This window comes from Molothrus aeneus, chromosome 19 (genome assembly GCF_037042795.1).
Source record: "Molothrus aeneus isolate 106 chromosome 19, BPBGC_Maene_1.0, whole genome shotgun sequence".
NCBI lineage: Eukaryota > Metazoa > Chordata > Aves > Passeriformes > Icteridae > Molothrus > Molothrus aeneus.
This window is the reverse complement of record NC_089664.1, coordinates 9039129-9052339: the sequence shown is the minus strand read 5'-3', so window position 1 is coordinate 9052339 and position 13211 is coordinate 9039129. Positions and strand designations below refer to the sequence as shown.

At 54.7% G+C, this 13211-nt stretch overlaps 1 protein-coding gene across 7 annotated transcripts in view; it reads left to right on the top strand.

The window, feature by feature from the left end:
- The window catches only part of GPSM1 (G protein signaling modulator 1), a 66252-nt gene that overhangs the window by 44845 nt on the left and 8196 nt on the right, over positions 1 to 13211 (top strand). Inside the window, exon 1 of one of the 7 annotated variants that reach the window (XM_066562701.1) lies at positions 2679 to 2753. The exons of 3 other annotated variants lie outside the window; for them this stretch is intronic. In XM_066562701.1, the coding sequence (XP_066418798.1) occupies positions 2709 to 2753 (45 nt within the window). In that variant the 5' untranslated portion in view covers positions 2679 to 2708. Of the gene's footprint in view, positions 1 to 2678; positions 2754 to 4759; positions 4780 to 11343; positions 11648 to 12273; positions 12530 to 13211 lie in introns of those variants that run through there. 3 more of the 7 variants (XM_066562704.1, XM_066562702.1, XM_066562703.1) reach the window with 3 other exon arrangements.

Sequence of the window (13211 nt, the reverse complement as noted above, 5' to 3'; positions counted from 1 at the left end):
TTTGTGGAGCTTGGATTGACCAGCTCCTGGGGCCCATGAGTGGGATTGGTGCCTTCCAAAGGCAGAGCCCTTCCCAGGATTTTGACACACAACCAGAGGTGCTGGTTTGCTGGTTGCCTCTGCCAAATGTGGGACTGTAGAAGTTCTGCCTCATGTTCTGATCACACCGATGGTCAATGTGCAGAGTGATCTCTTAGAATCCATCAGAGATGGTAGAAATCATCATCCAGGAGCTTTTCTTTGGGAGCAGCACAGATGGAGCTCATTTCCTCAAGAGCTGGCCCTGGTGTTGGTGATTTCCAGGTTCCTGCTCTGATCAGTCTGGGCTCAGCTCCCTGGGGGATGGTGAGGATCCATGTCCTGGGCAGCTCCCCAGATGCCTTTTTGCTGTTTTTAACCCGAGAGTTCTGCTGAATTTGGGCCCTTCCCTTGGCTGGTGTTGGTGTTTGTGGTGACACATGGCAAACACAAAGACTGGGGAGCTTCCCTGCAGCTGTGCTGGGTTTGTTCCCAGCCCTGGAAGCAGAGCTCACTCCCACAGTGATGGCACCTTCCTGCATGGTGGGAGGGGGCTTGGAGGTGTTTGAGCTCAGTGATCTCGGGTGAGAAAGCCCCAAACCCTCAGCTTGTTGCCAGGAGAGACAAAGCATGAATGATCAGTGATCTCATGGGTGCTGGAAGTATTCAGGTTTTTGCTTTGCACTGGCTCTCTAACACACTGTCACAGTTCTGTGATCATGCAGAGATTCCAGATGGAAGAAATCCAAGCCAGAAAAGATAGGCCTAGGTTTTGTTTTTCCTTGGCATTTAAGAAAAAGAGAAATTAAATATTTTCATGCTGGCTAAGAAAGAGTCAGAGCTGCAGAGCTTGGGATGAAGCCGTGGCTGTGGAGTGGGGATGCTTGAAGGGAATTCTGGCTCTGAGTCCTTTGTTCCTCAGCTGTGGATCATGGGAAGAACACATCCTGCTGTACCTGTGTGCATGAGTGTGTGGGCACATCCTTTTTTTACCACAGACATTCCTGACTTTCAGTTCTCTGGCCACTGGAGACCCAATTTTTACACTAACTGGAGTTTTAAAATTTTTTTTTAGACTTCTCTGAGCTCATTCTTCATTCCCAACAGTGCTCATGGAAATGGTCTGCTGGGAAAAACATTTCCTGCAGCTCACAGGTGCAAACATGATCAGTGAGAAGGAAAACAAAGCTCATCTGAGCCAGAGAGGAGCCAGCAGCATGGGGGCACACAAGGCAATATAAAGAGAGAAAAAAAACCCACTTCTGCCAGAAATAGCCCTGTATTTTTAACTCAGACATTCAGCCAGAGACCAAACAAGAGCCACGCTCCATCAGGAGCTGGGGAAGGCATTCCTGAGGAGTGGAGCTGGGGGTCCATGGGCTGTGGCTGACAATGGCCCTGTGGGGCTTTGCCAGCCACTGGTGACCCCTTGGCAGCACATGGGGGGTTGAGAGAGGCCAGAGGGCTCTGGGGTGGCTCTGGGTCACTTCAGGGCAGCTTTGCTGTGTTGGAGCTCCCAGCTCGGCCAGGCTGGACCTCAGGGTGTTCAAAGTCAGCGTTGTCCTGTGGGTTTTGCCATGAGCAAAGCAACCCCTCTGTGCTCTGCTGTCACTGTTGGAAAGCTGCAGTTCCATCCATGGGAGCCTTTGCAGGCAAAGGGAGCAAACCCCACCCCAGTGGGAGAGAAGCTTTTCCTGGTCAGGCTGTTCAGGCAACAACTCCCCCAGATTCCTCATTTTGCAAGGAACAAAGCAAAAATTCTCTTTAATCCGCTGGTAAACTGTGAGTCCTTAGTTAGGGGTGATCTCTGCAGGTTGATCTGAGGCTTTTCTGGGATGCCACAAAAAACCCAGACTGTGAGCAGGGAAAAAAATTAACCCAGGTCCAGTGATGTGACCTGTGGGTGAGCCCTGAGCTGCATCCCAGGGCAGATCCAGCCCTGAGCTCCATCCAAGGGCAGATCCAGCCCTGAGCTCCATCCCAGGGCAGATCCAGCCCTGAGCTCCATCCCAGGGCAGATCCAGCCCTGAGCTCCATCCAAGGGCAGATCCAGCCCTGAGCTCCATCCCAGGGCAGATCCAGCCCTGAGCTCCATCCAAGGGCAGACCCAGCCCTGAGCTCCATCCCAGGGCAGATCCAGCCCTGAGCTCCATCCCAGGGCAGATCCAGCCCTGAGCTCCATCCCAGGGCAGATCCAGCCCTGAGCTCCATCCAAGGGCACATCCAGCCCTGAGCTCCATCCCAGGGCAGATCCAGCCCTGTCCTGAGCTCCATCCCAGGGCACATCCAGCCCTGTCCTGAGCTCCATCCCAGGGCAGACCCAGCCTGGGGAGGTGCTGGGGATGAGGTGCCTGACTCAGAGTTCCTGCACTCAGCCCCCATCCATCCCTGCCTGTTGTTTCCCTCCCTCTCCCCCTGCTGTGCTGGGGTAATGCTGCTCTCCTGGCTCCCCCGGGGAGGTTCCAGGGGCGTGCTGATGGCTGTGAAGTTGTTGGAGCCTGGCATGGCAGGAGCCCTGGTGGCTGTCATTAGCGCTGGTGATGATGCTGCTAATTACCGAGTGCTGGGAAACTCCCCTTGGGAGGAGGCGGAGGGGAGGCAGGGAACGGGGCATGGAGAGGAGCCTGTCCCTCCTGGCAGCTCCGTGGGGCCCTGAGAGGAGGGCTCAGCCCGCAGGAGAAGCCGTGGGGATGCTGGCATGGATGGGAGCAGCCATGGCCCAGCTGCTGAGGAAGGTAGGAGAGCGTGGCAGGGCCCCTGTGCCTCACACCCGCCTGCCACCCTCTGCAGGAGGCTGCTGCTGAATGTGGTGCCCATGCAGGAGGCTCCTGACCCTCCTTACCCTGCCCAGAGTGGGAGATTTCCCAGCCATGGCTGGTGGCACTTGCAGGAGAAGGAGCAGCCCTGCAGGGTGTGGGGATGAGCAAGGACAGGCCCTGTTCACCTGGAGCCCAGGTGTGCAGCTCCCCTGGGGATGCTCAGGGCTGTCAGTGCCCTGAGGAGGATTTGGGGTGGGAGAAGCTGATGAGGGTGAGGTGCTTTTGGTCACGTTTTTGCTCTGGTGCAGCAGAGCCCTGAGCAGGAGTGGCTGCATTAAAGCTCTGTCCCTGTGGCTGTGGGCAGCCAGATCCAAGTCCCTCCAAATCCCTCCCTGGGACTCGTGCAGTGCACACCTTTCTGAGTTCCCTCTCTTTTCAAAGGAACATCAAAGCAGGGGTTTTGTACTACATGAAACTTGCAGACATCAAAGGCTTGCTCATAAATTTAACCCCTCTCTCCACTGTGCTGAAGGTCAGAATGCTCCAGCTTGGGTTTGACTCGGTAGCAGATGTGTTTTAGGGAGTTATTAGAAGGTTACTGGAAGGATGGAATTTTTCTAACACTTCAGAAATCTCAGAGATTGTGTCCCTCACCCTCCTCTGTGCAGAATGGAGAGGGCCCATGGAGGAAAGGGGCTGTGTGTTCTGGAAAAGACTTCCTGGGGACCTGCCCCAGTTCTGGGGCTGTGTTTGAGGTCAATGGCACTGAGCATCAGCCAGAGCTCAAGGGCCAAACCAATTTATTGTGTCAAGGTCCAGCAGCTGGAACTAAACCCATGGAGCAAGGTAAGGATCAAACCCACCCGTCTGGATCTGTGCTCTGGAAATTCCTGGTCCTCAGGACTCTCCCCTTCCAGGCAGTGGCTCCTCACCCTCCAGAGCTGTCCCCCAGCCTGTCCTCAGCCAGGCCCATTTATAGGCAGGGGGAAGAGGAGCTGTGTGTGACTGCAGTGATGACTTGCAGGGATGGCTGCTGATGTATTTAGACACTGAACGATTTTCAAGCACTCTGCATCTCCAAACATTCCCTGGGACAAATGTTTTTATAAGGCCTTTTTTATGATGACAGTGAGAGGCAGCCATAAAAGAAAGGAATTTTTTTGTAGGTCATACATCCCCACCCCACAGGCAGGCTGCCAGAGTTGTTTTGGTGGCTTTCTGCCTCAGGATTTATTGGGGGATTGTTGGTTGCAGGACGCTCGTGGTTGACCCTCCGAGGGTCAGCCCTGGGGGTGCTGGCAGAGGGAGCAGATCTGGAGGGTTCTGCCTGTCCCTGCTGAATCAGGGCTCGTCCAGGCAGCTCTTGGCTGTCAGGTGTCCCCATCCCTCCCCTGTGACTTCACTGGGAGCTGCAGAATGGGCTGGGTGGGTGCAGGGATGTGTCAGCCTAGGGGGCTGCTGGCCCCACTGCCTCCTTTCCCTGGTTGCCTTGTGCTGTTTGAGGGGAGATTGGCACTTCCCCAGTTCCCTCTGGAGCTGGGATGAGGGGTTTACAGCAGGCAGCCTTCACTGCATCCTCCCTGTTTGAACATCAGCTTGGTCCCTGCTTCCTCTCCCTGTGTGTGAATGCCACAGCACAGGGGCAGTGCAGATCACACCCTCCCTCACCCCACAGCTCACTTTGCTCAGCTGCAGGGCTGTAATTATGCCATTAGTGCTGGTCAGACTTTCTGCTGTGAACGTGCTCTGAGAGGAAGGGAGAAGCCAGAGCCAGGCAGAGAGGAAAGGCAGCTGCTGCTAAATTTAAGACTGTTCCTATGACACCTGGAGGCTGCTGTGGTGGTGTCAGTCCTCTTGGAAGTGAGCAGGTAAACACAGAGCCTTGTTCTCAGAGTGCTTTATCTGCCTGTTCAGCTGCTGGGACCTTCCAAAGTGCTCGGGGCAGGGAGGCTGTGCTGGTTCCTGGATGTGCAGGAAAACCTGGAGAGCTCCAGCCTGACAGGTATGGGGAGGCTGTGCCAGGGATTTGGGCTCTTGGGAGAAGCAGTCAGGGGCGTCTCCCCAGAGTCATCTTGGATTGTCTGACCTGTCTTTCTCTCTGAGTCTCTCTGTTGAGCTGTAGGGTTCTCTCATCTCCTGTTCTCTGGCTCAGGTGGGCTCCTTGCACAAGCCAGGAGAGGTGTAAGAACTGCTCCCCCAAATCTGGAGCTGCAACACAGCCAGAGCTCTCAGGAGTTCTGCAGAACCCTGACAGTAATTCTTCTGTGGGACTTTGGTCATGGGAGGCAGGGAAATAAACGTGGGGATGGAAAAGCTCTGCAAAAAGTGGCTGCAGGAGAAGGTGGGGGGAGGCAGCAGCGTTTTCTGGCTTCTGCTGCCTCTGCTGCATTCGTTGCCTCAGAGGCAAATTATCAGTTTCTTCCTTGAATATGAACAGCTGCCAGGTAATGAATTCCCCCTCTCTGTTTTATAATGGCATTAAAATTGGGATTTGCCTTAGTTTTCTCTGTAATTATCCAATGAGCCTGTGTGAGTGAGAGGGAGGCAGGGCAGAGCTGGCTCTGCTGCAGGCGAGTGTCGTGCCTGGGGGATGGAGCTTGGGAATGGCCCTTCCTGAGGGGCAGATCCAAGGGATTGAATTCCAGGGATTGAATTAAGGAATGGCCCTTCCTGAGGGGCAGATCCAAGATTTGAATTCCAGGGATTGTATTTAGGAATGGCCCTTCCTGAGGGGCAGATCCAAGGGATTGAATTCTAGGGATTGAATTCGGGAATGGCCCTTCCTGAGGAGGAGATCCAAGGGATTGAATTCCAGGGATTGAATTAAGGAATGGCCCTTCCTGAGGAGGAGATCCAAGGGATTGAATTCCAGGGATTGAATTTAGGAATGGCCCTTCCTGAGGAGGAGATCCAAGGGATTGAATTCCAGGGATTGAATTTAGGAATGGCCCTTCCTGAGGGGCAGATCCAAGATTTGAATTCCAGGGATTGAATTAAGGAATGGCCCTTCCTGAGGGGCAGATCCAAGGGATTGAATTTAGGATTGACCCTTCCTGAGAAGGCAGGAAGCTTCCACGTGCTCCCTGGGGCAGGGCTGGTGTTGGCAGTGTCTGTTTGGGCTGCAGGGATCAGTGTCCCTGCTCTCCCCAGTTCTTTGGGATATTTCTGTTTCTTGCACTCCCTCTTTCTGTGTTTTCCCTCCTCCCAAGGCTGAGGTCAGGGAGGGGAATGGGAGACAGGATTTGCACAAGCCTGTGCCTGTGCCTCAGCCGCACTCAGGGCACAGAGCCAGGGCTGTGCCACCTGCAGGAGGGTGAACAAGCCCTGGCATCTGCAGGGGTGGCACCAAGGACACCCAGGGTCTGGGTGCTTCTCTGCTTCAGCATCAGGGACTTCATATTCCATCCTAAACTGGCTCCATGTGGAGGCCAGCTCTGGGGCTAGAGAACTGTGAGGAAAAAGCCTCTTAGCAGAGGAATCTGCCCGGGGAAGGAGGTAAAAGCTGAGCTGGTTGTCCAAGGCCACCCAGCAGACTCGTGCTGGAGGTCTGAAGGTCGATGAGCCAGGCTGGGGGTGACAAACCAAGCTCCCCAAATCCATTCTTGACTCACTGTAACTGAGTTTGCAGTTATTGGCACTTTGAAACCCTAATTGAGGTCTGCTTTCCTCCTTGCACAACCTTTTCTCCCGGCAAACTGTCAGCCATCAAGTGGGATGAGACAGTAAAAGAGATGTTACACTCACCATTTCCTAGAAACTGTCACTTTAAAGGGAACAGCACAGGGAAAAAAGGATGAATTGAAGCCAAACCCAGAGCGATAAGCCTCCAAATGTTTGATTTCCCTCAAAATCTGGAACCTTTCATTCCTTTCTTGGGTCTCTGCTGTGCCTGGGGCACCTTGTACCTTCACACTTCTGGCCTCTGGCATTTATTAAACTTCACATGGCGGAAGAGCTTAAAAAATATCATAGCCCAGGTTCTCTTTGGATGTAAATTGGCCTAATTGGGCTTGAATCCCTGGAGCTGGGGTGACACCAGATGACAAGGGGGCCTCTGGTGACTCGGGGCTGTGTTTGATTTTCTTGCACAACCATCCCTGAGCTCCCAGCTGTGGCTGGGGGGGTCTGGCATGGATGGATCCAGCAGGTCCCTGTGCTGGCAGGGCTCATGGTCTGGCTGTGCTTGCTGGGGCTACCTAAAGAATGCTTTCTGTACCAATAACTTGTGTTTCTCCTTCTGTGAATTCTATTGAAACCCAGGAAATGCTGCTGCTGTTGTTTCCTGGGTTTCACTGGAGGACAGGGCTGTACAACCAGACCAGCTCTGTCTGAGCCTTATCTTTGATTGTGGCTGTTTTCAGTTCCTGAGCAGTGGAGGCTCCCCCAGAGGACACAACCACAGCACAGCCTTGGGGCAGGTTTGGGTTTTTTCTGTCATTGCTCAGTTTTGGGGAGGGCAGATCAGCCCCAGAGAGCAGCCAGTGGGGCCTCCTGCCCAGAGGCCACCCTGCTGCCTTCCCTGGCACCAGGCAGCTCCATCCCTGCAGCTTGTGGGCAGGAGGAGGCTCAAGGAGGCAGTGACCTCCTCAGGGGACAGGTTATTCCTTAAGTCACTGCTTTAGGATAGACCCTGTCCCATCAATGCAATCCTCTCCTCTGGATTTAGGGTGGCCTTGGGGCGAGCAGGGGCTTTGGGGTCTCTCTGAGCTGTCCTTGCATCTGTACTTGGACAGGGTGCAGGAAACTGAGGCTGCCTGGGAGCTGGCTGAGGGTCCTCCATGGCTGCAGGAGAAGGATGGGAATCCATGAATCACAGGAGGGTTTGGGGGCTGTATCTTGGAGCTCTCCTGATAAAACCTGCAGTGACAGCAGAGAGGTTCCTTTGTCCCCCACAGATGGGTGTGAAGGCAGCTGAGGGGGCAGAATTAGAGGTGCAGGCAGCAATTCCCAGCTGGACAGAAGGTGTCCCTGGACAGCTGGACAGAAGGTGTCCCTGGACAGCTGGACAGAAGGTGTCCCTGGTTTGGGCACTGGCTGCAGGCTGGGCACAGCCTGTGTCAGGTTAACGTGGCCTCTGCTCACACCTCACCTTCAGCATCCACATGTTCCATTAGCTGTGCTATTTTTAAGCCTCCCTAGGCAGTTTACACCAATTAATCTAAAAAGCCCTAAGAATGGTTTTTCAGAGCCCCTGGCTCCTTCCCCTTCCCCGGGTGGCCCCCGAAGCCTTGGCAGAGCTTAGCCCAGTGAGGGCTCTGAGTGCAGGGGTGGCTGGAGAGGCTCCCCTTGGGAGATGTGCGATCAGAGCAGGCCCCAAACCATCCCATGGATCCCACTTTTCCAGCCTGGATCGTGCTGTTTGTGCCACAGGGGAAGTTCCAGCTCCCTGCAGTGCTCGTTGCAGGGCAGTCAATGCAGCCCTGTCTGGGAGCCAGCAGAGCCAGGCCCTGCCTGTGCCTGGGTGCAGGAGGTGCCACTCCCTGGGACCTGCAGGAAAGTCCCAGGAGGGTTTTTTGCCTGTGTCTAAAGCCACTTGAATCCCAGTGTTCCCTGGAGCAAACCCCAAACAGGGTGTAGTTCCATCCTGCCCTTTGCAGCAGCAGGTACCAGAGCAGGAGATGCTTTTGCCTGATAGGAGAAGCTGCTCCTGCCTTTGCATGTGATTTTTGTCTTGCCTGTTTCAACTCTCCTGAGCAGGTCAGACAGACCATGGCTGCAGTGGCAAACCCACAGGTAGCAGCCCCAGCAGGGCCAGGATTTCGTGTTTTGTGGGGTGCCTTGCACAACAAAGCCTTGATCTGGAACGCGGCCTTCAGGCGTTTCTGGGCTGGGAGTAAATAATAATTAACATCTGGGTGTGTGCTGAGCAGGGGTGTTTATGTGCAGGCTGGATGTGTTATGGGTGCTGATGTGGATGGGTGTGCACAGCTCCACTTCCCCCATCCCCACCACCCCTGAGGAAGGTGCTGCATCTGCTCAGCTCCTTCTGAAAACCTCGCTGTGCTCAGAGCAAGTAGGTGTCTAAATAAAAGTCTGATTCAAGGAAGCAGCACAGTTTTGGCAATCCAGAGACGTGCACGCTTTCTTTGCAAAGCATTTTCAAAGCAAACTGTCAGGAGGTTCCAATGTGAGGGGCAGGGAGTGCAAGGGATGGGGAGAGCAGCTGGAGCATGGATTGTCTCCATCACTGAAGAGGAGCTCACCTGCCCTGCTCCGTGGGGCTTGGAGTGGGGAGGTGGATAGAGAAAGTGCTCTATATATTAACCTTGTGCTAATTAACCAGGAATATGGGTTATACCCTTTCAAGCAACAGAGTTATTTCAGTTTAGCAAATTAGTGCTGCTCTGCTGAGACTCCACGGCTGAGCATGGTCCTGGTTCCACCCTCTCCAGGTGCAGGGTCAGTCACTGCAGTGAGTTGTAGCCAAAACCCTGTGTTTTACTGCTTTGGGTGTGTGCTGGTGTGCACAGCCAGGTACCACAGCCCTGGGTGAGAGCTACACCCCAAAAACTTTCTGCTTGTTGTCATCCACCTCCAGCCTGAGCTGTTCCAAGCAGTAGCTCAGGTTCACTCCCAGTTTTGGTGTTTAAGGTTTTTGATGGGCCATTCTGACCTCTCTGGCCACTCATCTTCTCCAGGGACTGACCTGGAGTGAGAATGCTCCTACCTTGTGTCCCTGGTTAGTAAAACAAGCTCCAGGTGCTAAATCCAGGCTGGTGTGTTTGTGTTAAATAGTGCCAGGGAAACCCAGCCTGGTGTGGTAAATGCTGTCAAAATCCACATGGAAAACTTGCTACATTAACTGCAGAGGATTGTGTGAATACACAGAAGAGAAACCAGAATTCCCCCATGTCTCAGCAGTGAGGGCTGGACTGGCCTGTGATCTCAGGACAGGTTGTTGTGCAGCTGAGGAAAAAGAGAAGATCCCATTTTTGTGTGGCTGTGGCACAAAGTGGCCCAATCTGGTCACGGTGGCAGTGGCTTCCAGACAGATCAGAGGTGTCAGTAACACCTGAGGCTGACACCCCCGGGGCTCCCTCCAAATGCAATCAGCAGTGATATTGTCACCTGCAGTGAGGCACAGCCCTGTGCTTGAGCCTGTGTGGCAGCAGGGCATGGTCCCAACAGGTCAGCACTGACTGCATTTCGGAAGGAGGCAGCGTGGGTGAGTTATTTTGATTTTGTTTGGAACAATAAAACCCGAGTTATTTGAAATCTTAACAACAGAACCAGCTTTTAGCACCGGCGTTTATAGGGATGAGTGGGCGAGTTGTTTAAAGGGAAAAAAATCTTTGAAAAGTGTCCAAGTGAGGGTGATAATTTCATGCTCCGAGGGAAGCGTGTGCACGTCCTGGGGCCGGGCAGGGTGTGGATGGGCTGTGCCAGGGGCTGGGCACAGTGCAGGGCACACGTGTGCCCGGGGCACGCTCAGCTCCTGAGCTCCAGCCTGACGTGGTAGGTGGTGTCTCTGCAGATCACAGATGTCTCGCTCGTTATTCTTTGCTGCATCCTAAACTCAGAGGGAAAATGTCATTTCCTCATGTTGTTCCAAGCACCTCTCCCCCTCTGTTATCCCCCTTTTCTGCCTTTCCCCCTGTTCCAGCTGCAGATTCCCTCTTTCAGAGCTCTCCAAAGGCGGCTCAGCTCTTCGGATCAGGGGCAGAGTCCCCATCTTGGTTCATTCCCCTGTTGCCCTCTCTGTCTGTGGATCCCTGATCTCAGCCCCAGTGGGAACAGGGCTGCAGCACCAGCACTGAGCTCACAGGAGCTGTGGCTGTGCCCTGCCTTCCCTCACCTTTCTCTTCTTCTTCAGTCAGGGCCAGGTACCGAGCCAGGCATCCTGATCTCAGGTCCCAGACAGATTCCATCTTTCTCTGGAAAATACTGGATAGCTCCTGGAAATGAATTTACTGGTGTGGAACAGCATGGGCAGGTCCCCAAAGCTATTCAGGTTAAAGTGATTTCCTACTTTTGCAGTGAAAAATGAGAATGAAGGACAAGTGTGGACAGAGAGCCGAGAGTGCCAGTGGGGCTCTGTCCCCATTTTGCCCCTTTGGAAAAGTGATTTTCCTCCCAGTGCCCCATTTCTCTGTCAGTAATTCCCATCTCACAAACGTGAGAGCAGCTCTTTGGCTGCTGTGTGGCATTTCCATCTTTCCCTGTTTAAAACCCTGTTGCAATTAGAAATTTCCCTCTGTCGAGCAGTGTTACATTTAAATCAAGAGATGCTTATGGCTGAGCAGCCTAGGCTCTTGCAGTAAGACAAAAAAACCACACATATCTAATAATATGAAGAGCAGGAGGACTATCAGGAGCTAAAAATGGTCCTTCAGTATTTTGGTGCTTTAAATCCAAGCGATCAGAGTGTGTCTGTGTGTGCACAGAGCGTGTGCTGCCTGTGCCCGCGGAGCCGAGCGTGTTTGCAGATGTAGTTTGGGAGAATCGATCCCGATCTATTTTTAAGGTGAAGTGAGTGTGGCGGGTGGGAGGTGAGGAGGTGGAAGGGAAGCTAAATATTCACGTAGCTGCACTGTGTGTTTAAGAGCATCATCTAATAACGGGAGGATCGTGGCAGCGAGGTGAGGGAGCCGGGAGCGATCTCTGGAGCCTCCCCATCGTGCCAGGGCTCCGGGGGGAGGTGGCAGCGGGGCTGTCGCTTTAAACCTCGGCTCGCACCCAGCGGGTCCCTGCAGCCGGCGACGCTCTTCATTCATATCGCTGGGCACAGAAACCCTGCTCGGCACAGAAACCCTGCTCGGCACAAAAACCCCGCTGGGCACAAAAACCCCGCTGGGCACAAACCCGGCAGAGCTTCGGAGCATCCAGCGCTGCTGCCCGCGGACATGTGAGAGCCGGAGCCGCCTGCTGAGGTCAGTGAGGGAAACGGGGGTTTGTCTGTCCGTGTGTCCGTCTTCCTCTGAAATGAGAGCATCGGGAGGAGGAGGTGGGTGCGGAGACACGGAGGATTCGCTCGGGCCGGGATGTGCCGTGTGTGCGCTCGGGGGTTTGAAGTTTTCAGGTAGCTCCGGTGTGAACTTTTTATTGTTAATATTGCCGGTGGGGCTCAGGCTGCTCGGTGGGCTGTGTGTCACGGCACAGGGGGGGCGGAGGGTCCCTGAGCCCGGCCGTGCTCGGGGGGACACACGGGGAGTCTGTCTGTCTGTCCGTCTGTCACCCGCGGGGGATTGGCACGGAAAGGGAAGCGCTGTCCTGAGCAAAGACCGGGGACTTTTACAGCTCTGCTGCCTGTCCTGAGCAGACTGGGAGCATTTTACAGCTCTGCTGCCTCTGGAGCTGAGAGGAGTGGGGCTCCAGCCCGGGAGCTGGTGGCTGGGACAGGGACAGCCCCGCTCGGGAGCACAGGGACGCTTCTCCAGGCATTTCAGCTCCTGCTTTTTAAAACAGGCTGTGGATTCCAGCCAGGGATTTCCTTCCACTCCTCTCCTCCAGCCCCCGCTTGCCTCTCTGCAAACCTCCCCCTCAGAGCCTTTCTCCAGGTGAGGCTGGGAAGTTCAGTGCCTGATGGTTTTGGGGTTTGAGGCTGTGGCTGTGCCAGAGGTGCAGCCCCCACGGTGAGTTCTGTGGATTGAGGTGTGGGGTGGTGCAGGATAAAGAAAAGCTGGGGAGTGCAGGGGACTGCCAGACTGACAGACAGCCCTGGATGAGGTGCTCCTGGCACTGGTGGTCACCAGCAGCACCAGCCCTGCTCCTGCCTGGAGATTTTGAGGTCGGCTGCCCTGAAAAGAGCAGAGGTAAGGAGTGGTGACATGTGTGGCTCACAGGGGAGAGGCAGATAGGGCAGGGCATGTGGGCACAGAGGTGTGGGAATGGAGAACTGCCAGGGCAGGTAAGCGCCTGCTTGGGCAAGGGCACGGATCTCCAAGGACTGTCCACAGGGGAGAACTTGGTCCTGGGGGCTGCTTGCTGGCTCTGTTACTGTGGGACATGGTCAGGTCACTTCATCTCCAGGCTGTGTCCTCCTGAGATAAGGTGGAATTGTGGTGGCCACGTTTGAATGCCGAGGCAGCGCGCTCCGAGCAGGGGACAGTGACAAATGCTGAACCCTCCTCGCTCGTCCCTGACCTGGGCACTCAACAGGCACCTTCAGGGAGCAGCTCCTGAGCTGGATCTGCTGTACCAGACCCACCAGGGTCCATCCACCTCTGGGATCTGCAAATCCCAACCAGCTGTCCCAGGGAGGGCTGGACAAAGCCGGAGTGAGCAGCCCTCGAACCTGACGGCTCCATCCTGCACTGGGTCAGGGCTGCAAGAAGCTGAGCCTGGAGGAGAGGAGGGGAACCAAAGGCAGGTCAGTGCCCTGGGGACACCAGCTGTGAGAGAAGCTGGTCTGACAGAGGGACAAGGTTTGGCCCTTTGGGTGGCTCTTGGGTGTCTGTGATTTGGTTTGGTTTGGTGGGCGAAGCTCCCTTCGAA